This window comes from Leptopilina boulardi, unplaced genomic scaffold, assembly GCF_019393585.1.
Source record: "Leptopilina boulardi isolate dan_hultmark-lab unplaced genomic scaffold, ZJU_Lbou_2.1 LbouV2_278, whole genome shotgun sequence".
Taxonomy (NCBI): domain Eukaryota; kingdom Metazoa; phylum Arthropoda; class Insecta; order Hymenoptera; family Figitidae; genus Leptopilina; species Leptopilina boulardi.
Window position 1 is genome coordinate 5455311 of NW_026137838.1, and position 20685 is coordinate 5475995.

General features: G+C 26.7%; 4 protein-coding genes across 6 annotated transcripts; 2 read left to right on the forward strand and 2 right to left on the reverse strand.

Moving 5' to 3' along the window:
• Nucleotides 1-230: 230 nt before the first annotated feature.
• LOC127281720 (uncharacterized) lies at nt 231-14896 on the reverse strand. 2 transcript variants are annotated; one of them, XM_051305585.1, is made up of 4 exons: nt 14320-14896; nt 4438-6971; nt 3612-3897; nt 231-2990 (listed from the first exon to the last, which is right to left on the reverse strand). In XM_051305585.1, the coding sequence occupies exons 2-4, from the start codon at nt 6523-6525 to the stop codon at nt 2815-2817; spliced, it is 2550 nt and encodes an 849-aa protein (XP_051161542.1). In that variant the 5' UTR covers nt 6526-6971; nt 14320-14896; the 3' UTR covers nt 231-2814. The 2 variants fall into 2 exon arrangements, with proteins under 2 accessions (XP_051161542.1, XP_051161543.1); XM_051305586.1 differs by lacking the exon at nt 14320-14896 and adding an exon at nt 11707-12637.
• Nucleotides 14897-15591: 695 nt separating this feature from the next.
• On the forward strand, nt 15592-16939 carry LOC127281730 (uncharacterized). The gene is made up of 4 exons (XM_051305604.1): nt 15592-15802; nt 15933-16003; nt 16313-16658; nt 16768-16939. The coding sequence occupies exons 1-4, from the start codon at nt 15704-15706 to the stop codon at nt 16876-16878; spliced, it is 627 nt and encodes a 208-aa protein (XP_051161561.1). The 5' UTR covers nt 15592-15703; the 3' UTR covers nt 16879-16939.
• On the reverse strand, nt 16917-18552 carry LOC127281729 (hydroxyacylglutathione hydrolase, mitochondrial). 2 transcript variants are annotated; one of them, XM_051305603.1, is made up of 5 exons: nt 18373-18552; nt 18007-18113; nt 17563-17905; nt 17400-17503; nt 16917-17327 (listed from the first exon to the last, which is right to left on the reverse strand). In XM_051305603.1, exons 2-5 carry the CDS (start codon nt 18052-18054, stop codon nt 17055-17057), a joined length of 768 nt encoding a protein of 255 aa, XP_051161560.1. In that variant the 5' UTR covers nt 18055-18113; nt 18373-18552; the 3' UTR covers nt 16917-17054. The 2 variants fall into 2 exon arrangements, with proteins under 2 accessions (XP_051161560.1, XP_051161559.1); XM_051305602.1 differs by lacking the exon at nt 18373-18552 and adding an exon at nt 18210-18366.
• A 682-nt stretch (nt 18553-19234) lies between these two features.
• Nucleotides 19235-20680, forward strand: LOC127281895 (ATP-dependent DNA helicase Q1-like). The gene has a single exon (XM_051305869.1). It carries the CDS (start codon nt 19235-19237, stop codon nt 20678-20680), a length of 1446 nt encoding a protein of 481 aa, XP_051161826.1.
• Nucleotides 20681-20685: the final 5 nt, after the last annotated feature.

The following is a 20685-nucleotide window of genomic DNA, read 5'->3' on the forward strand; positions in this document are numbered from 1 at the left end:
GATAACGTGCGATTATAGGTTTTACTGTTTGTCTATCTAAAAACTAATTTTCATGGAACAAAAGAGGAAAAAGCAAATTCTTTTTTTTTTAATAACAATTTCGATTTTCAAAAATTCGAACGAGACACACTTACTTTTTTAATGATAAACAATAAATCATTTTATGATTTATGAAACTTTTTATTGCAACTGAAATTCTCAATCTCATTATAATAAATTAACAACGATAATTACTCTTCTCGATTTTATTTTAATTGAAATAGGATTTTTCATATAATATATTTGTTTGCTTTTTTTTTGTATTATACATATTTATAAGATTTATGTAATACGAATGTATGGGCATGTCTATGTATTGTAATGTATATAATTCGAAAATGGATTTTTTTTCTAAGTTTTTATCTAAAAAGAAGTCTTAAAACAAAGGTACGCACGTCCTTCTTTTTTTTTTAAATCGTAGTCTAGTGAGACGTCGCGCCTGCACTATTAGTGCGAAAATAATTCACACATAAACTCGCAGGCACTGCAGAGGTGTAAATAATTTGGGAATTACATTTTTCAGAGTCGTTTTGTTTTTTTTTTTTTTTACTAAATGAAAAATTCTAAAAATAATATTTATAAATCAAAATGCAATTCATAAAGAAATTATTTTCAATTCCCATATATATATATACAGTAAGAATGAATATGAATTACAACAATTGTGATAATTCTTTTTTATTGTGATTCATATTCAAGCAATTTTACGATATAATTATATCACAATTCTCAGGCGAAAAAATTGTTTTATATAAAAACAAAAAAAAAAATTAGTATTATAAACTTTATATATAAATATTTTAATTCTCTATATTTACAAAAAACTTAAGAGAAAATTGTGAACGACTCTGATTACTCATTTTTAATTTTATAAGGAAATCTAATTATCCTAGAGATAATAAACTCCTTTTTTTTGTCACATTCCAATGGCCATTTTATTTATATATATTTATAATGTGCCATTTTTTTTTCTCGTTCACTTTTCTCAAAATTCATAATCGCTTTCGCTATTTTAATATATTAAACTCGTATACCCGAAAAATTTCGAGTTACTATTTTTTTTTAATAAAATATTCCTTTTTTTTATATTTTATATAGATGCCTTCAAGGCCGCTCATCACTCAATTTTCTAAATTCGCTGCAAGATGAATTTTTATTAAAAAATAAAATTAATGACAATAAATTAAAAATTAAGAAATTTCCTTATAAAAATATTTTAATCAAGATTTTCTGATTCAAAAAACATAATTTGAATTTGAAAATTTAATTAAATTAAATATATCATTCTGCAGCTATTTAGATTGAATGGTTTAAAATTCTATCGGCAAAAATGGATAAAATTGATGTAGTTTCGTATCATCACAGAAAAGCTATGCATACAAGAACTCCTATGTACACACAATTTTTTGTTTGTTTTATTTTTATAACGTTTCAAATATATTTGCAAGTGTCTTGTAATTATATTAGTGTCATCGAGTCTGTCATTATTTTCTTCCAATGGTTTTAAAACAATTCTTATATATTTTAATAATGTTTAAATTTTTGTATTTAATCAACAGACTCGATTTCGAAGTTTAATCGACATAAGTGACAAGGAAAATTAATGCAAATCTTTGTAATATAAAAAGGACTTATAAAAGTTATTTAAAGAGAAAATAGAAAAAAAAATGAAACTAAAACTAGCTGCCATTAATTTAAAATTGTAAATCAATAATTGGATTAAAATTATACAAAATCTTAAAATCCAAAATAAAAATTAGTTTAAAAATTGTTGAATTTAAATTAAAATTTAAAAAAATCGCTAGTTTCAGTTTCATGAAGGAAAAAATTGATTTTTTAAAATAGTATTAATATATGAAGCCCAAAGGCTTGTTAAAATTGGAAATTGTTATTAAAGTTATTTTAAATACTCTGATTCTATTGTCTTTTTTTTAAATAGTTTTTCAAATTTTCTCATAAAGCACAACGAGGAAAAAATTTAACAGCAAAAAACCTAAGAGAATACTTTATAAACTTCGAGGATGCCACCACTCTAATATAAATTTGTGGTAACGAAAAACATCCTGAGATTCGGAACTCGTTATTATATATTTGAAAGTGACTCGAAAAATCTGTATCATTATTATTATTTTCATTATAATAATCTTAATTTCCACGAACATTATTGTGACAATAGAATATGAAAAAAAAAATCGAGTCACTCAATATTGAAACTACAGAAAGCTTCTCGTTCTAATTTTTTGCATATTTCTATATCGCAAAGTTCGAATTTCACACTCGAAGTGATAATAAATTACGTTGTCGCAAATATTTTCGTCATGAGACGAAAAATTGTCCCTTCATTTTGGTTTTTTTTACAAAAGGAATTTCGAGGCAGGCAAACGTTTGAAAAAGGTCGTTTTAGCAACCTACAGGTGTGCTATATTTTTGTTTCTCACTATAAAAAAGAATATCCCGACGTTTTTATATTTATATTATATATAGCGAAGTATTAAAAAATTGTGTAATTATTATCGTCGGTTTTTTTTTTTACTTATTAACTAACTTTTTTTGTCTAAGGAAGAAATTCCATTTTGACAAAATTATGGACTCGATGTTTATAGAAAAAAGAAATGAAAAAAAATATTAATATTGCTAAGACGATTTTCAATCGTCCTTGAAATACACAAGACGCTTCGCAATTCCTGCTTGGAAGTGTTATATATATATATATTGGTTGTCGCTTATATATATCTTTCAATTCTTAGAATCATTCCTTATTATTTATATTATATTTCAAACACTGTTGATATCGGAAAATTGTCCTGTTTTATTTTTTCGTTTTGTACAGCTGCATCTGCGAAACATATCTAACAGTGGCATAACCATTAGCATTGTTCCACTGAGAGCTATGAAAAATCCTGCCAAATAAAAGGACCAATCGTAAGATCCTGTGATGTCATACAGCCAGCCTAAAAGAAAAATAGAAAAAAAAATTATTCAACAATAAATATTATTTTAATAATTTTTAATTGTACAATTTTAATTTTAATGATAAATCGTATAAATGAACGGGAAGTATATATACATATATAGAAAACTAAAATGGGTAATAAATTAATTTAAATCTATGCGGGAGTGAGAATAATTGGCTTTCAAAGACAAGCTCGATTGAATCTCAATAATAATAATATGGGCTTTAGAAATGTGGAATAATCTGGAACCCATTAAAGATGGAAAGACTCGGCTCCAATTTCCATTGGGTGGTACAATAATATAATAATTGATCCTACTAGCTCCGACCTTTTATTGACGAGTTGCTAGAGAATTTTATTATATCTGCACGTGGTAGCAAATTCTCGTAGAGGTCTCGCGTGTAAAGGAAGCTCACTTGATTTGAAATCAATACCCAGATTATCCTACTGTATGTATATGTATACTATTAAATGCAATGAAAAATGATTTGAGTCATTTGTAAATTTACGACTAAATTATCATTTAGTAAAACTTTATTAATTAACATTAATTAGATTTTTTTTTTTTGAATTTATTAATAGAAAAAAAATAATTATTTTGTTTGCTGAAAATTTTACCAGCAAGTGGAGGTCCCATGAGATTTCCGATGCCCTGAACAAGTAAGAGAAGACCGTAAGCATTAGTGAATCTCTCCAGGGTGATGGCTTCAACGAGAATAATACTAGTGAGACTGTAGTTTGCAGCGATGAAAAGTCCAAAGGCACCGGAAATTGCACATAGTGCAGAATAGTTGTTGACCGCTAAGGGAATCATCGCCGTTACAGTACCGCATAGAAACATGCAGATCGCATACACCATTGAGGCATTCACCCATGCTCGATCACCAGCCCAGCCAAGGAAAATCTAAAAACAAACAAATTACATTAAAATTCGAAACAAAAAATTTTCTATATTTTGCCAAAAAAAATCGTTTCAATGGGGAAAAAAATAATATTTCTTATACAAGTCTTTCAATAGTTTGACCCAAATTAACGATCCGCTTGGAATAATGAAATTGCCTATTATAGGATCAGAGGCGAGACGACGTCAGGATCGACCTCGATGAATCGCACTCTTGCCTTCTGGAAGTCTAAGCCTCTATCCTTTGTAAACAGATCAATGTCTGATTGAAAAAAAAAACAAAAAAAAATCTCCCGTCTACTTAATTTATTTTAATTTCAAACGGAAAATTATTTTCTATTACAATTTTTCGATTGAAAAAAGAAAATATTACGAAATAATACAAAAAATATAGATAATATATCTAAATTATAAGGTTTCGTCTTACACAACGGGGATTAAACAAAATGAGTTTAAAAAAAAAAGTTTCCCCCGACAATCAATTCGATTAGGTAAAAATAAGATTAGTGAATTCTTCTATTTTTGAAATAATATTATTCTCACCTCTCCAACCATATTAGTGATGCCAATAACTGAGATAAGAATGGACGCCTGTTTTTCACTGAAGCCCATTTCAATGGCATTATCGGTGAGATATACATAAGGCACATCGTACCAGAAATGCAATAGAAAATTGCTGATGGAAAATAGCAAAAATCTTGAATCACTAAAATGTGAAAAATCCAACATATCAACAAGCAAATCCCAAAATTCCCAAAGACCAGCGTACCAAACAATTTTTGTTTTAGCAATTGTTGTCATTGAATTACGATAAATATCAGGACAACTCGATGCCCTTAATCGATATCTATTGATATTAAGCATAGCTCCTCTATACGTTAAACTATGTCTATGCACTCGTATATCCTTTAAATAAGCAGTTGGTACTCTCTTCTGATGTTGTAAACTATTTGAACGTCTTAATGGACTCTCGTTGTTAATTTTTTTCAACCACCATAAATATGCTGCATCACTATTTTGTCGATAATTTTTCTCATCATCACCATTTTTCTCCTTATTGAGATCAACCAATGGATGTACAAATCTCGCCGAAGGAATAGTCAATTGATCGTGTAACGCTCCTGAATCACTGAAACTTCTCGATGATATCAATAGACTTGGATAATTTTGTAATAAAACATTATAAACATTTTTTCTCGTACTCAATAATTCAAGTACCTCCAGTGGCACTTTTTCCCCATTTTTCACAAATGTTGGTAAATTCACTAAACTCGAAAATAATTTACCCCCATCCTCATCGTCTTGAACACGTAAATTTTCAATAATCATTGCATTTGCCGATGCAAAACCACGTTTTGCATCACCATGCGGTGTTTGTGTTGTTGTATTCGCTGAACTACTCGCCGAAAATGAATCGGCACTTGAACTTTGTATTTTTGTTCTTTTTTTCTCACGATTTTTCCGTCTCTCCTCAGTTTTTGCCTTTGCTCTTGTTGTCGTCCATTCTAAATCTCTCATTAAACAACCGCATACAGCGAGATTTAAAAATAATCCCGCAAGAATTAATGTCGTACCACGCCATCCATATTCAGCGAGTAGATACTGTGTTACTGGTGCAAATATAAAAGTTCCAATTCCACTTCCACAAACTGATAATCCAGTGGCAAATGATCGTTTTTTATCAAAATAATAAGCAACAATAACAACGGCGGCAACAAAACATAATGACAATCCAAAACCAGAAATAATGCCAAATGTTAAAATAATAATCCACATTGAATTGGCAAATGAACTAATGACAAAGCCAGTTGTTGCCAATATACTACCAACTATTGAAACTTTACGACAACCATAACGATCAGTTAAAAAACTTGCAATTGGTCCCGAAAGTAATGGCATTGCCATAAACAAACTGCCAATCCAAGCTGTTTTTGATTTACCCTCACCAAAATATTTAACAAATTCCACAAATATTACACCAAATGAAAATGTAATACCATCGGCTATTAAATTCACCATAAATGATGCCATAACAATAACCCAACCCCATCCTCCATCAGGTGGTCTTGGTTCGGAAAAATTTTCTAAACTTGAATTATCCTCCGAACTACTTGAACTTGATGTTGATATCGAAAGATTCGCCTTTTGATTTAATTTTTGATTCTGATTTTTTATTTTCGAATCCTTATTAAATTGAACATGAAGTACTTGTTTCTCATCTTTAGGCGATTTTCCATTAACCAATTTCTCTGTACTCTTTTCATTAAGAGTAAGATTATTTGCCACAAGAAGACGTGGTGGTGATGATGATCCAAATATTGTATTACCAAAAACATTTTTCAATGAATCTTCTTTATAAAGACTCTCGGGTCGTTTTGGTGAATCCTTTTTTAATTCCTCTCGCGCTTCAATACGAATTTTCAAACCCGATTCCAATTGATCGTTTACAATTTCAATAAATTGTTCCTTTTCATCAATTATTTTTTCTTGACCATCCTCCAATTGTCCACAATGTTCAAGTTGAATAGAATTTTTTAATTTCACCGATTCATCATCATCATCATCGTCATCATTATCCTCCGTCAATATTGGATTTGTTTTCTCTCCATTAAAGAATTTCCATTCGGCCATTGTGATCCTCTTTTTTTTTTTTTGAGAAAAAAAATAAAAAAAAAATTTATTTCACACGCGAAATTTCGATTTTTCTCTTTGGCTTTGTTTTCTTTCTCTTGATACTTATATATATATTTATATATATATATTTTTTTTTTTTATCACACAAATCACAAAATTTGTAAACTTAAAAATTGACTAGTTTCGTCCTTGATTTAAATAAAGGTGTAATTGGCCACTCATAAAGCTGTCGAGTAAATTGACGACGAAGCGGTAACAGGGACAAGGAAGACCTGGTCTCGTGTTGGCCGCCGCCACCATCGCAGATGGTACCCAGGATTGTTGTCGTTGTCCACTTCCACGTATCCTGGACTCTCAGGACCACCTCCTCCTCCACCACGACACGATCACTAACCCAGGCACCCATGCGGCGAACGGTTCTACTTCAGCTCTTTCGGTTTACACTAAAAATTCAATTATTTCAATTAGATAAATAAATAATCACCCAAATTCATATAAAAAAAAAATTTTTTTTTAAGTTATAATTAATTTAAAAATAATAAAATTCAAAAAATTTTTTGTATCTTTTTCTTTATTATTAAATTTAAAATAATAATTTAAAAATAATTTAAAAATTATAATTAAATTTAAAATAATAATTTAAAAATAATTTAAAAATTATAATTAAATTTAAAATAACAATTTAAAAATATCTTTTTAAAAATTATAATTAAATTTATAAAAATAATTTAAAAATATCTTTTTAAAAATTATAATTAAATTTATAAAAATATTTTTTCTTTAAAAAAAACCATTTTTCGTATAATTACAAAAAATACGGATTTCTTAACTCTCGTCTAATTTTCAAGTAGTCATTATTTTTTTTTTATAAAAAATAATAGACACGACGAAAATGATGTTAAATAATTCACAAAGTGTACAAGTCATTATTATTTTCAAAAGATGAGCGAAAAGTTTTGAACGTTTATATGAAAGAAATTTTTTTTGCAACTTCTTTAAGTACGAATTTTATTACAAAATATTGTTCAAAATATCAAAAAAGAAATTATTAATTTAATAATTGTTTAATTTACTGTTTTATTTTACATGGTCATTATAATTTTTAATAATTTATAGATTGAAAAAAATATTTCCTTCATATGAACGTTCAAAACTTTCGGCTAATTTCTAAAGTGGAATTTTTTAAATAAATTTTTTTTTTTTTTTTTTCAAGGAAACCAGTTTTGTGAATGAAAGGAAAATATAAATTCCTTCAATTTTTTATAATGTTTCGTGATCAATAATTTAATTTTTAAACGACCCAAAAAGCCAGTATCCCATTTTCTTTGACGACTAATATCCAAGATTTCCTGCATATGTATCTTATAACCAGTATAGAAGCAACTCGAGTTAAGTACAGCAGCGATTATATAAATAAAGTTCATTGTATATGAGTTGCTATCAATTTAAGGACATAAAGTGGTACGTACTAGTTCTATCTCTTTCTATACACAAACTCAATGTCTTAATTTTACAATATATGAATTTTTTTTACTAAAAAAAATAATTTCTAATTACTATTATTATTTTTATTTATCAATTGTAATTTAAATCCATTGTTTTTTCGTATAAATAAAATTTATAAAAAATTATTAAATTAAAATTTTAAAAATAATTTATTCAAATTTTTTTTTAATATAAAAATACTTATAAAAAAAAATTAATAAATCTTCTATTTAATGCTAAAAATCTTTACCGCATTCTTTATCTCTCGCAATATCGTGCTCAATAAAATAAAATCTAGGACAACATAGATAAGAATAAAAAAAAAAATCTCAAATTATTACCAAACAAAGAAGAGACGAAATTTAATCTTATTTTTTACAAGAGACATAAAAAGGAAAGGCTAATTTTATTATATTATCCATATAATAAAAACTAGACTTCCTTTTTATTAAAAATTAAAAAAATAAGAATTAAAAATTTTTTTTTTTCATTTTCTAAAAATCTTATCTGATGAATTCTCATTATCTAATTAATTTGTACCAGTAACCCAATAAAATTGTCCAACTTTTTTTTTTTGAGATAATTAAAAAATTATCAATCTATAAATAAATAAATAAAAATTCGATATGAGAGGATAAGATATACAATGTGGAAAATTTAAGTTCGAAAGAATAAATTTAATAATGATGTTATAACTTAGGTACAAGATAAGATGTAATGAAAATATAATAATTTCTAAATTTTCAATGTGTGGCTTGAGAAAATATATATGAGGAATAAAAGTCTAATTTCATAATATATGATGAGTATAAAAATAATTATTACTCGCACTTATATTTGGAGTCATATATAATTGGGCACAGGAAGTTAACGATTTACTTTTTAAGTTCAAATTAATACAAGTTCATTCTTGATTACACAAAAGTATAATGATAAGAATTTCTTCACGTGTTTCTCATAGTTCAGTTGTACCCAAAAAATATAATTAATCGAAATTTTACGCGCAGGATAAGATCAATTTTATAAAATTCATTTTAAAGGTCATATTAATTTTTTGACGAATTTTTTTTCAATTTTTCTAAATTTTCAAAACTGAAATTTTAATTTCTAATTAATTTAATTAATATAATAATAATAACAAAGAACTATGAATAAATAATATATGTAATTTATAATTAATAAAAAATAATTATAATTAATTTAAATTATTAATATATAAATGAAAGGTTAATTTTCTATTGTAATAGACTTTAAAATGTAGTTTCTCTCTTCCTACGGAATTTTTACGTGGCAAATTAATTCAGCTTTTCGGAGACTAATTAATTAACCAGGTCGAGGTGTTTGTATAAATATATGAATACACAAAAGTTTTTTAGTTGAATTTTCCAACTCTGGCATAGTGCCATCAATTTCAGATTTTCTTCCATTTTCTAAACTTTTTTTTTTTTATCAAAAGAATTGTTTTTCTTAAAAGAAGAAATATTTATAACGTCTTTGAAAACCATTTGTCTTAATGTCACCTTTTAAAAATGTTTTATGTACTTTCCACATTTCGTATATATATATGCAATGGAAATATTATCGTGGAAAAAGTTTTGAACAAAAAGTATTCCTGTAAAAAGAAGAATTTCTTTAAAAAGTAAAAATCTTATCAAATTTAAAAGAAAATAATTAAAAATTAAAAAATTAAAATTAAAATTTTAATTAAATAAATTAAATTTTCATTTAATTTGTTAAATTACTGATATTTCGTATATTCAATGTGAAATAAGAATATTTAATCACAAATATAACTGAAATATTGATAACGATTAGAACAATGAAAAATGTAGGGAAAAAAAAACTGTTTGAATTACTCACAATACAGATAAGTTCATTTTGCACATGGTTGGACGACAAGGCTTATATATAATACTATCAGTAAAATCTAAAAAAAAATGAATAAGGAATTTAAATAACATAAATAAAAATAAAATATGTTTAGCAACGTTTCAATTGTTCTATTCGATAAATGAAAAATAAAGAAAAACATTTTATTTAAAAAAAAAAAATACTTTTAAAAATTTTCAAAATTTTAATAAAAATTACTTTTAGATTTTTCAAAAAAATTAAAAAATGATTTTCTTATCTTTTCTTTCATTTGTCATTAAATTTCAATTGGGGATTATATTTCATAAACTATTTATAGAATCTCTAATATGAGAATTATCAAAAAGTTGAAAAGAATTTTCTCAAAAACTATTGTGTATTTTGTTCATATTATATAATTTAATAGACTTTTATTTTTCAATGTCTAATAATTTTTGAAAATAATAATTTATATTCGTTATTCATTTCAGAAACATTGTTCATAAGAAGAAGAATAAAATATGTCTCTCTCCCTCTCTCTTTCTCAAACGTAAAATCTATTTGCAGTCGGATTTTTACGATCATTTATTATACATTGTTATCGCGAAAAATTCTGATAGCGTTTGACCGAGAATTTACCGACCTCTCTCTCTCTTTTTTTTTTTTTTTTTTTTTTTTCTTTTACTCCCATCATTGTTCAATGAATGTAACTCGCGACAGAATATATTATCCATCTAAACCCTGAAATTCATCAAGCAGATGATTTATCGATTATCGATGTATATATAATGTTGCATTTCTGACGGTTTGTTTCAAAATTCCACACGATTGACCCACTGAACTTTCGATCACCATATACACCCCCAATATATATGTATATTGTCAATTAGTGGAAAAAAAAACATTCTTCTCTTTCACATATTTTTTTTTGTCATTTTATATATTTACAAAACAAAATAAATGAAATCGATATTTGAAATTTACATTTAAAATTGAATTTCATTTAAATTTCATTATATTATTTTCATTTAAAATGAAATTTGTATTATTTGAGAAAAAAAAAACAAGTGAAGATCGAGAAAAGAATTCATTAATTATTTAAGTTAACCGAAACTTGAATTTTTAAAAAGAAAAAAAAAACGCGATTGACCGTGACAATGAATTCTATAAATAGAGAATAAGACAGAGACAAATTTTTCGAGTACGTGAACTTCCGCTTTAAATACTTAATGAAATAGAAAAAAATATAATAATGAACTATAATTTAAAATAAAATCACGTTTAATTATTAAATTAAATTTTTAAAATGGATTTCTTAAATTGATTCTGTAATATTAAATAATTTGTTTTACAAAATAGTTATTAGATAAATAATCAATATCTTGCTTCGTAATTAGTAGAAAATAAAAAATGTAACTTCATTCTATGAAACTAATTAGCCTAATGTGTTTGTCTAATTAATAATTATATCTACTACCTAATTCTAATAACATTAATCAAAGTTATTAAAATAGTAATAATAATCATAAATAAACAGAATAATAATAATCATAAATACAAAAATCGAAAATCATGTAAATAAATCAGATGTTGAAATATTAATAAATTAGAAAATCAAAATAATCGATAAAAAAAAAATTCAATTGAATATTAGATTCCAGTCAAATATTATAAGCGTGATTCTATTAAATATGAAATTTAAAAAAAAAACAGATAACACGTGTCTTATCAGTTAATTCAAGTGGATTCTTAAACTTTAAAAAATGAGATTAATATGTATTTATCTTGCAAAAGAGCAATGACCGTTTTGAAATTAAAAAAAAAAAAAAAGAAGAAAAAACTAACCTAATCGTATACTTCCGTTATTATCCATAATCAAGTGGTCACGATGATTTTTCTCTCTATAAAGAAACAAAATAGTCTCAATCGATTCAGATGTTCTAACAATCATTGATAACACTTTCACTTGTTCGCGAGAATGATTAATCATTGACTTTATCATTTATATATACTTTCAATTTATTATAATAAATTGACTGATAAATAAATTGTAGTTGAAGTTTAACGGGCCCTTTTTCTTTATACGAAATTTATCGTATTAAATTTAAAAAAAATCCTTTGGCGCCACTTTTGATTTTTTTTTTTGCATCTGTTTTCTTTATCTCAAGTGGTAGCACTGTTGAGCGCTCACTTTAAAATTAGCAACAACTTGTCGGTATAAGAATCACATCAATCAATAGGTTCTGTGGTCGCTACAATCTTGATTCCCTAACGTCGAGGTCACGAGACGTCCTTTACTTCTTTTTTTTCTTCTTCTTCTTCTTCTTTTGATAGATCTATCTACTTGAATTTCTTCTTTTCTTTCACTGTTTCACTATAGAATCATCCAATATATTTTCTTCAAATCCACGAGATCACATTAATCCAGTTCTTTTTTTTTCTATATTTTATCTCTTTAATTAATTATTATCTTATTTCCAAATCACCGAAAGTTCAAAAAAATCATTTTTTTTCCAAAATATTCGTTATTTCCTTATTTGTCACAAAATAAATTCCTATTTTATTCAATAAATTCATTCAACGATTGAAAAAAAAAAATTTCTTATATTTTTTGTTTATTATTTGCAAAAGAAAATTTATATATTAATATAGAAAAATATAAATTTAAATTAAAACATTGTCATTATAATTTTTGCACATTTGCTTGAATGTTTACACTGACAATACATAAATACAGAAGTGTACGATAGGCTGGCCGCGTTAATACTGATAGAAGAGCAGAGAGCTCTCGCGACTGAATATGACCAGATATAAATGTTCTCCTAGCAGAGCACATGACTTACACATATATATATATAATATATGTAGGTACTTTCGAGTGTTAGTTTTTTTTTAAATAATATTCAACGAAACAAAATAAAAAATAGATCAAGAGAATAGTTGAAATCAAATTTTCTACATGTGTGCACCTCTTTTCGAATCTCGTCAAACACTATATAAGAGCAGTCATTAAGTTGAATTTTACTGATTTTTTTATATAAACATTCAGATGAAACATAAATATAATATGTTAATTACAAACGTAGCAATCATTTTTCCAAATGTATTTATCGAATGTAAAAATATAATTTTAATAATTAATAATATTAAATAATAATAAATAACAATAAATAAAAATAAATAATAAAATATAATAATTATTTAATAAAATTAATAATAAATTAATTATTTACTTATTATTTATAAAAATAATGTGCCGTGGAATTTTAATATTAATTTAAAAGTTGTTGAAATAAATAGAAAAAAGAAACTTAGAATATATTTACATATAAGGAAATAAAAAAAAAGTATTGTAAGTGTCTGAATAGCACTGACGCAAGCTTAACTTTGAACTATATCAAGAACTAAGTAGCCTTTTATTCCTTTCTATTAGATAAGGTAAATACGCCGTATGACTATTACCGATCCTTTTAAAATAATTTAAAAATATAATTTTAAAATAGTGAATTAAAATTTGAAATAGAATGAAATTAAATGAGAGGATTAAATTAATTTTTTAACAGCATATTAGCATATTTTTTTATAAAAAAAAAATAAAATTCAAAGATTCAAATTTTGTTTTTCCATTTGACCACGAAGTAAAAAAATACTTAAAACAAGCCCTCAAAGCTGTGTAAAATATTAATAATATAACAAGGAAATAACGATCGAACAACACAAAAACTGAGTTATGAATAATATTTTACATTTTAATTTAAATCGCATTTAATCTCAAAACACAATAGCTTATTGTCCGACGAAGTTTATTGCAAAAGAGAAGTTACTTTAAATGTATATATATACAGGAAATCGAGTGCGAATTTGCATGAAAGAATTTTATTTCATAAATAAGATAAAAATATTAATTTTTAAATTAAATATTTAAAAAAATTTTTAAATAACTAATTTTTATTTAATATATTTATAAAAAAAATTTATCCAGATTTTATTTTACACTGAAAAAAAGGCAAATTACTCATATACTAAAAAGTCAATAATAAATCTATTTCTGAACCTCAAGTTTCCAAGTTATATTAAAAAAAAAAAATTTCTTAAAGCACGCAAGAATGTAAAACACGTAAATAAATATATATATATATATATATATTAAAGAAACGTGCCGTCTTATATTATTTTTATATCAGATAAATATTTAAAAAAAACGATAAACAATTATATTAATAAATAATACATACTTAAAGAATTTTCAAAAATAAAGTATGACACTATTTTTATCTCATATGAATTCAAAATATAATAAAAGACTTGTGTTTGCAAATCAGCTGATGCACGCACAATATTTCAATGGTTTTTATTATCGATTATGTTAAGAAAGAAAATTTTTCCTACTACCGGTTTTGCTTATCACTAAATTGTTTGACGGCAATTTTTAACGAAATTAATAATTAACACACTCACCGCAAGGTCTCAACTATTGAACAGGTGCTAAAAAACTGCCACGGACTGCATGTTAAATTGTCGTGAAAATAATTGCAGACTGATAAATATATATGAACACTACTTTGTTAAAATACGATATACAATAGAGGAAATATATAAGAGCAATAAAATATAAAAGCGTTTGGAGTGAGAATAAGGAAGTGAATTGAATCCAAGTAAATTTTTGGTCACGCGAATCACACCAAACGACGCTGTAGCCTTCGCCTGGGAGTGCGAACTTTAATTAGAATCACGACAACACTAGAGAGGGGTCAATTAAAGACTTCGAGATAAGGGTCAATTCGAAAGTGAAGTTTTTAAAACGTTACTTTCGCAAAAAAAAAAATTGAGATCACTTCTTAGGAATGATTTTTTTTTGTTTTGCTACACAAGAAGAAAATGGAATTTATAAAACTTCTTTTTCAGGTGTTGCCACACTGTATGATTATAACTATAAAGAGATTCTAGATTTTCGAAGATGGACGTCGAGGACTATGCGCAAAGAATCAAGCTCTCATATATGTGTGTTTTGGTCGACAAAGCCAAAAAACGAGGGGTGAGTTTACACTGACTATGCTTTTCTAAAATACGCATGCGTAATTCCGCAACCCTCCCGTTGCGTCGTCTGCTCCATGCGGCTTTTATACTTTATCTCAATTCTTTTTTTATCTTCCTTTATAAATTGACCGATTTTTTGTTATCATTTTTATTTTTAAATGCAATTCTTTTTTTTTAATATAAAAAATTGCATTTAAACCCAAATTTTCTAAATAAATTACAAATTTTGAAATATGCAATTGATAAATATAACAAAAAATTTTTTTATAAAAAAAAAACAACAACATATATATGAGATATATAAATAATATAAGATGCTGTTAAAAAGATAGTAATAGAAATTACATTATTTTGGCCTGCTTTCAAACTACCCTCACCAATGCTACATTGCGTATAGATTTTTCTTTGACGTAATTTTTCATTGAAAAACAAGTATTATTCATCTAAAAACATATTCAAAATACGTCAATAAAGTTCTATATGTTTGGTAAACAAAAGAAAGTTGAAATTTGCATTTAATTTTGAGTCTTAATTTTTATTTCTTAATTGTAATAAAATTGAAAATTAAAAAAAATCATTGTATGGCAGTAATAATAATAATAATAATACAAATAATTAAATTCAAATTTGAATTATTGTAGATAAAATAGAAATTTCATTTCACGGAACATCATTGCCATCTGTCATTGAATGGAAAAACTATATATAAACAAGATGCGTCAAAGCGTTATATGGCGTGCATTGTTGAATTTACAGAAAAATGGATAAAAATAATGTATTTATTTAATTAAAAATTAAAAGTGCAATGTCGGACGAGTCAGAGTACGAAGCAGAACCATCAGAATTTGATATTTATAAAACAAAGTACCAACTCCTACTCGACAGATGCGAGACTTTACAGCAGGTGAGAATAAAATTTTTCTAAACACAATACTTGAAAAATGTCAAGGGAAAAAAAAATCAACAAATACTTTTAATACGCCTTGTTTTGTCAATAATTTGCATGATTTTTTCTGTTTCACATTCTATTCTAGGATAATGAAAGACTTGTCTATCGTATTCAGCGAGTAAGAAAACTTCTCAAGAGGACAAGAAAAGAGAAAAAGTATGGCTTTTTAGGTTATGTTTTGTATACTAACATTATATCTATAAACAAACGATTTCACTTTTTTATTCATTTAATTCAATTTTAAAATTATTACAAGTTTTTCGTGTAATTTTCAAATAAATTTAATTTATATTTAATCGAGATGATTTATAACTGAAAAATTAAGTGCATTCAAAACAATTTAATTAGTGAATAATATTTTGCTTCGTTTATTTTTTAATTTATAAGTTCTAATTCCCTCATTATGATTTAAGTGAAAAGAAAGAATAATGCTTCATTTGTCTAATTTAATATATTTTCTTAAAGATTTTTAATTAATCGACTGGATCAGCATGGTGATAGATGGAGGGAAGCACCGATGGGTGTTCTCGAGGAGAATAGCATTTTGCAAGCTGCACCAAAACAAGAAAAGGCTTCTAAATCTAGTGTTAACCACACCAAGGAGGAGAAACCGAAAAAAGGAACGAAAAGAAAAGGCACCAAAGCTGATCCAAACGCACCAAAGAGACCTGCGAATCCTTTCTTTCAATTTTGTCAAGAGCAAAGGCCTAGAGTTATGGAGAGATTAGCTGGAGAACCAGAACCTAGCAAACAAGAATTGACCAGACAATTAGCGACAACGTGGAAGTCTCTCAGTTCCGATGATAAAAAGGTAAAAAAAAATATTCTCTTCTATCTTATATTGCAAATTTTAATTATTGTCACTAACAATTTAAATTCCTAGCTAATAATTATCAATTAATATGAGCAACAACTTTTAGGTTTACTACGATATGTATGAACGATCAAAGGAAAAATATGTTGCTGAAATGCAGATTTATAACAAAAAATCGGAAGACACGCCTACCGAAATGTCTCTAAATGTAACTTAATGTACAAATTATTTGTAAATACGTAATTAATAATTAAATTGTCTTTGTATATAAGTGTAAAGCCACTATTATTTAATTAATAACCTTTTAAATTAGAAACAGAATTTAAAATTAGAAAGGTACTTAAAAACTATAATATAGTAGAAAAATAAATGTAATAATTGTAATTTTATGACCTAACATTTAAAGTTGTCCTTCTCTTTGCGTATGACAGACATTGTTTCAATAGGATCATTTGTTTTAGCATGTTGCATGACACTCGTTTCTTGTACCCTCATAAAAGGATTCGTCAATTTCTCCTCAGCAATGGAACTAGGTACAGATGGAATTTGATTTTTACGTAAATTGCTGACTTTTTCAATTTTTTCCTTGATTGCTTCATTATCAGGCTCAACATGTTGACCAAACATTAAATTTGCAGCTGTATATTCATGACCACAATAGACTTTCTGTAATAAAAGAAAATTCAATTATATTTTCTTTTCAATAATATATATTAAAGATAAATAAAATTACAATACCGTTTCTTCGGGTAAATTGCCTAAAATTTCGATAAGTGCTTCATACATTTGTTCGGCAGTTCCTTCGAAAAATCTTCCACAACCACCCGCAAATAATGTATCACCTGAAAATTAAAATATAAATTAATAATAATTATTGTTTTCTGATTATCGATCGCATTACCAGTAAAAACAGCTGGAGCTTCTTCATCGCCAGTGACATAGTAGCAAATGTGACCACTCGTATGACAAGGAGTAAAAAGACATTTGACATTTAAATTTCCAATGTCAATTTTATCACCGTGTTTCACTTTATTTGTAAGTGCACCGATTCTCTCATCTCCTCCATAAACTTTAAGATTATTCACCATTTTGAATAATTTCTCATTTCCCCCAGCATGATCCCAATGATGATGAGTGGTTAAAACTTTTGTTAAATTTACACTGTGTTCTTTAACTGCCGAGACAACAGTGTCAGGATCAACAGGATCTACAATTGCTGCTTCCTTTGATACCTCATCAATGATCTATAGATTAATAAATTCAAATCAATTTCTATTATTGTGAATATTTATTTTTTCGAAAGAAAAAAAATAGTTAAAACAAGCAAAATAAATTTTATACATACGAGGTACATGTAATTATCCTGTAAAGCTGGAAGAATTAAAACCTTCATGTCACTCTGTTGTATTAATTGAGGCAAAAATCTACGACCGTTTGACGTTAAACTTCTCGCTGAAAAATTTCAATAAATCAATTATAGTTTTAAACAATACTATTTTTAAAAAATAGTTTTTTTTTTCGAAAAAATATGGTACAATAATAATCTACCCTTGTAGTATGTAGATATAATTGTATTTTCAAGCCAAGTAGGACATTTATTGAAGGCTGCTTTTAACATAGTATGAAAACACTTTCAAAAAATATATCGGAAGCAGAAGATTTTGGAAGAAATAATTTGTGCGTTAATATGGACTTTGGATATGTTACTTGCCTGCGGACAGTGTTGATTGTATACAATCAGCTGATCTTGTAGCAGACAGCGCGTTTCTTATTTGTTTAGTACTATTTGAGGTTATGTTTATGTCCCTGTGCGCGTCCCACGAGATCGAAGCGGTGTATTTATTTCTGTTTATTCTTTGTAAAATGTTCGAATAATTTTAAAAGTGGATAAATTGTCTATATTTAAAATGGCCAGTTCATCTAAAAAATCAAAAACAAATAATAGTGATTATTACGAAAGTAAGTAAATGATTTTCATTTGTTTACGAATTGTCTACATATAGCGTTTGGTGTTATGAATAATTTTCTCTCTTTTAATATAGATCTAACACTAATAATTATATTACTATATTAACTAGTAATTAGTGAATTTATTTACATATATATATATTTATAACGCTTTTGTATTTATAATAATTTACAAACTTCTTATAACCTCAAACTAAAAACCCTTATAGAGAAAAATAAAACGAATATATTTTGAGAAAATTAAAAAAAACAATTGGTTCTAATTAAAAATAAACTTATTAATTTAAATAAAAATAATTTTATTTTTAGTCACAGAAGAGGATGAAATAAGGGCAATTGATTACGAATTAAAACAAATTGACAGTGAATTACAAAAATTAGAAGATCGAAAACAAATTCTAATAAATCGAAAAAATAAACTACATGACGATGCTCTTTTAAAAAAAAGTTTATGCCTTGCCGAGAAAAATTGGGATCAGGAAAATTTCGAGTGGTCCAAAAATTTGAAAAAATCTTTAAATGACGTATTCAAAATAAAAAATTTTAGACCACTACAATTGCCAACTATAAATGCAACTTTATCGGGCGAAGATGTAATTTTAGTTATGCCAACAGGTGGTGGTAAAAGTTTGTGTTATCAATTGCCAGCTATTATTGGCAAAGGAATAACAATAGTTGTTTCCCCGTTGATTGCATTAATGGAGGATCAATTGCACGGTTTACATGCAAAAAAAATTAATGCCATGATGTTAAGTGCCAAAGCGGGAAAAGAAAATACAAATAAAATTATGACTGCTCTCATAGATTCAAAATCGAATTTAAAATTAATTTACGTAACTCCAGAATATATGTCAAAATCAAATAGATTTATGAGTAAATTACAAAAGGCTTATGAAATGGAACGTCTCGATAGATTTGCAATTGATGAGGTACATTGCTGTAGTCAATGGGGTCACGATTTTAGACCAGATTATAAATTCTTAGGAATTTTAAAATCAATGTTCCCTACTGTTCCTCTACTTGGACTCACTGCAACAGCACCGGCGAAAATAATTATTGATGTTCAAAAAATGCTTGAAATTAAAGGATGTTTAATACTACGTTCCTCTTTTAATCGACCAAATTTATTTTATGAAGTTCGAAGGAAACCAACGGAGAAAGATGCGTGTCTTGGAATGATTGAAAATTTATTAAAAAATAGATTCGAAGGCAAAAGTGGAATAATTTACACAACTACAATAAAAGACGCGGAACAGTTAACAACAGACTTGAGAGCTCGAGGATTAAAAGTTGGTTGCTATCATGCAATTCTCGAACCGGAATTCAGAACAAAAGTTTATTCAAAATGGATAAATGGCGAATATCAAGCAGTGGTGGCAACAATTGCTTTTGGTCTAGGAATCGACAAACCTGACGTTCGATTCGTCATTCATCATTGCCTTTCGAAATCAATGGAGAGTTTTTATCAAGAAAGTGGACGTGCTGGCCGCGATGGGAAAAGATCCCACTGTATTGTTTTCTTTAAATTAAGTGACGTTTTTAAATTAAGCCCAATGGTATTTCAAGATAAAGTGGGTCTTGAGAATTTATACAAAATGTTAGCCTATTGTCTCAATCAATCATCATGTCGAAGAAGTTTAATTGCAACTCATTTCGAGGAGAAATGGACCGAAAAAGATTGTGACGAAATGTGTGATCATTGTAAAAAACCAAGGGAAAAACAAGTAATTGACGTGTGTACTTATTGTTCATATCTTTATCAAATTATGATGAATGCAGCGCAATCGGAAACAAGACTCACACCATTGAAATTAATTGATTCATGGTTTAATAAGGGACCAGTGGCATTACGAGTTTCAAGTATTCCAACTCCAAAATTTTCCCGTGAATTTGGAGAAGCAATTATAGGTCATTTATTAATGCTTGGCTATTTACAAGAAGATTTTCATTTCTCTGCCTATTCAACAATCACGTATATTAAACGTGGACCAAAAGCAGCATTGGTACTTGGTAAAGAACACAAGATTCCATTTGAATATGAAAAATGTTGATGATT

What these genes read in the sequence shown, in the direction of transcription:
- LOC127281720 (XM_051305585.1), bottom strand. Translation starts at nt 6,525, where the DNA reads ATGGCCGAATGGAAATTCTTTAATGGAGAGAAAACAAATCCAATATTG. An exon ending in TCACTAATATGGTTGGAGAG is followed by an intron (nt 3,898 to 4,437) that starts GTGAGAATAATA and finishes GTTTGTTTTTAG; the next exon opens with ATTTTCCTTGGCTGGGCTGG. An exon ending in CATGGGACCTCCACTTGCTG is followed by an intron (nt 2,991 to 3,611) that starts GTAAAATTTTCA and finishes TTTTTCTTTTAG; the next exon opens with GCTGGCTGTATGACATCACA.
- LOC127281730 (XM_051305604.1), top strand. Translation starts at nt 15,704, where the DNA reads ATGTCGGACGAGTCAGAGTACGAAGCAGAACCATCAGAATTTGATATT. An exon ending in AGGACAAGAAAAGAGAAAAA is followed by an intron (nt 16,004 to 16,312) that starts GTATGGCTTTTT and finishes ATTTTCTTAAAG; the next exon opens with ATTTTTAATTAATCGACTGG. An exon ending in TCAGTTCCGATGATAAAAAG is followed by an intron (nt 16,659 to 16,767) that starts GTAAAAAAAAAT and finishes AACAACTTTTAG; the next exon opens with GTTTACTACGATATGTATGA.
- LOC127281729 (XM_051305602.1), bottom strand. Translation starts at nt 18,279, where the DNA reads ATGTTAAAAGCAGCCTTCAATAAATGTCCTACTTGGCTTGAAAATACA. An exon ending in AGGATAATTACATGTACCTC is followed by an intron (nt 17,906 to 18,006) that starts GTATGTATAAAA and finishes ATTAATCTATAG; the next exon opens with ATCATTGATGAGGTATCAAA. An exon ending in GCAATTTACCCGAAGAAACG is followed by an intron (nt 17,328 to 17,399) that starts GTATTGTAATTT and finishes CTTTTATTACAG; the next exon opens with AAAGTCTATTGTGGTCATGA.
- LOC127281895 (XM_051305869.1), top strand. Translation starts at nt 19,235, where the DNA reads ATGCCAACAGGTGGTGGTAAAAGTTTGTGTTATCAATTGCCAGCTATT.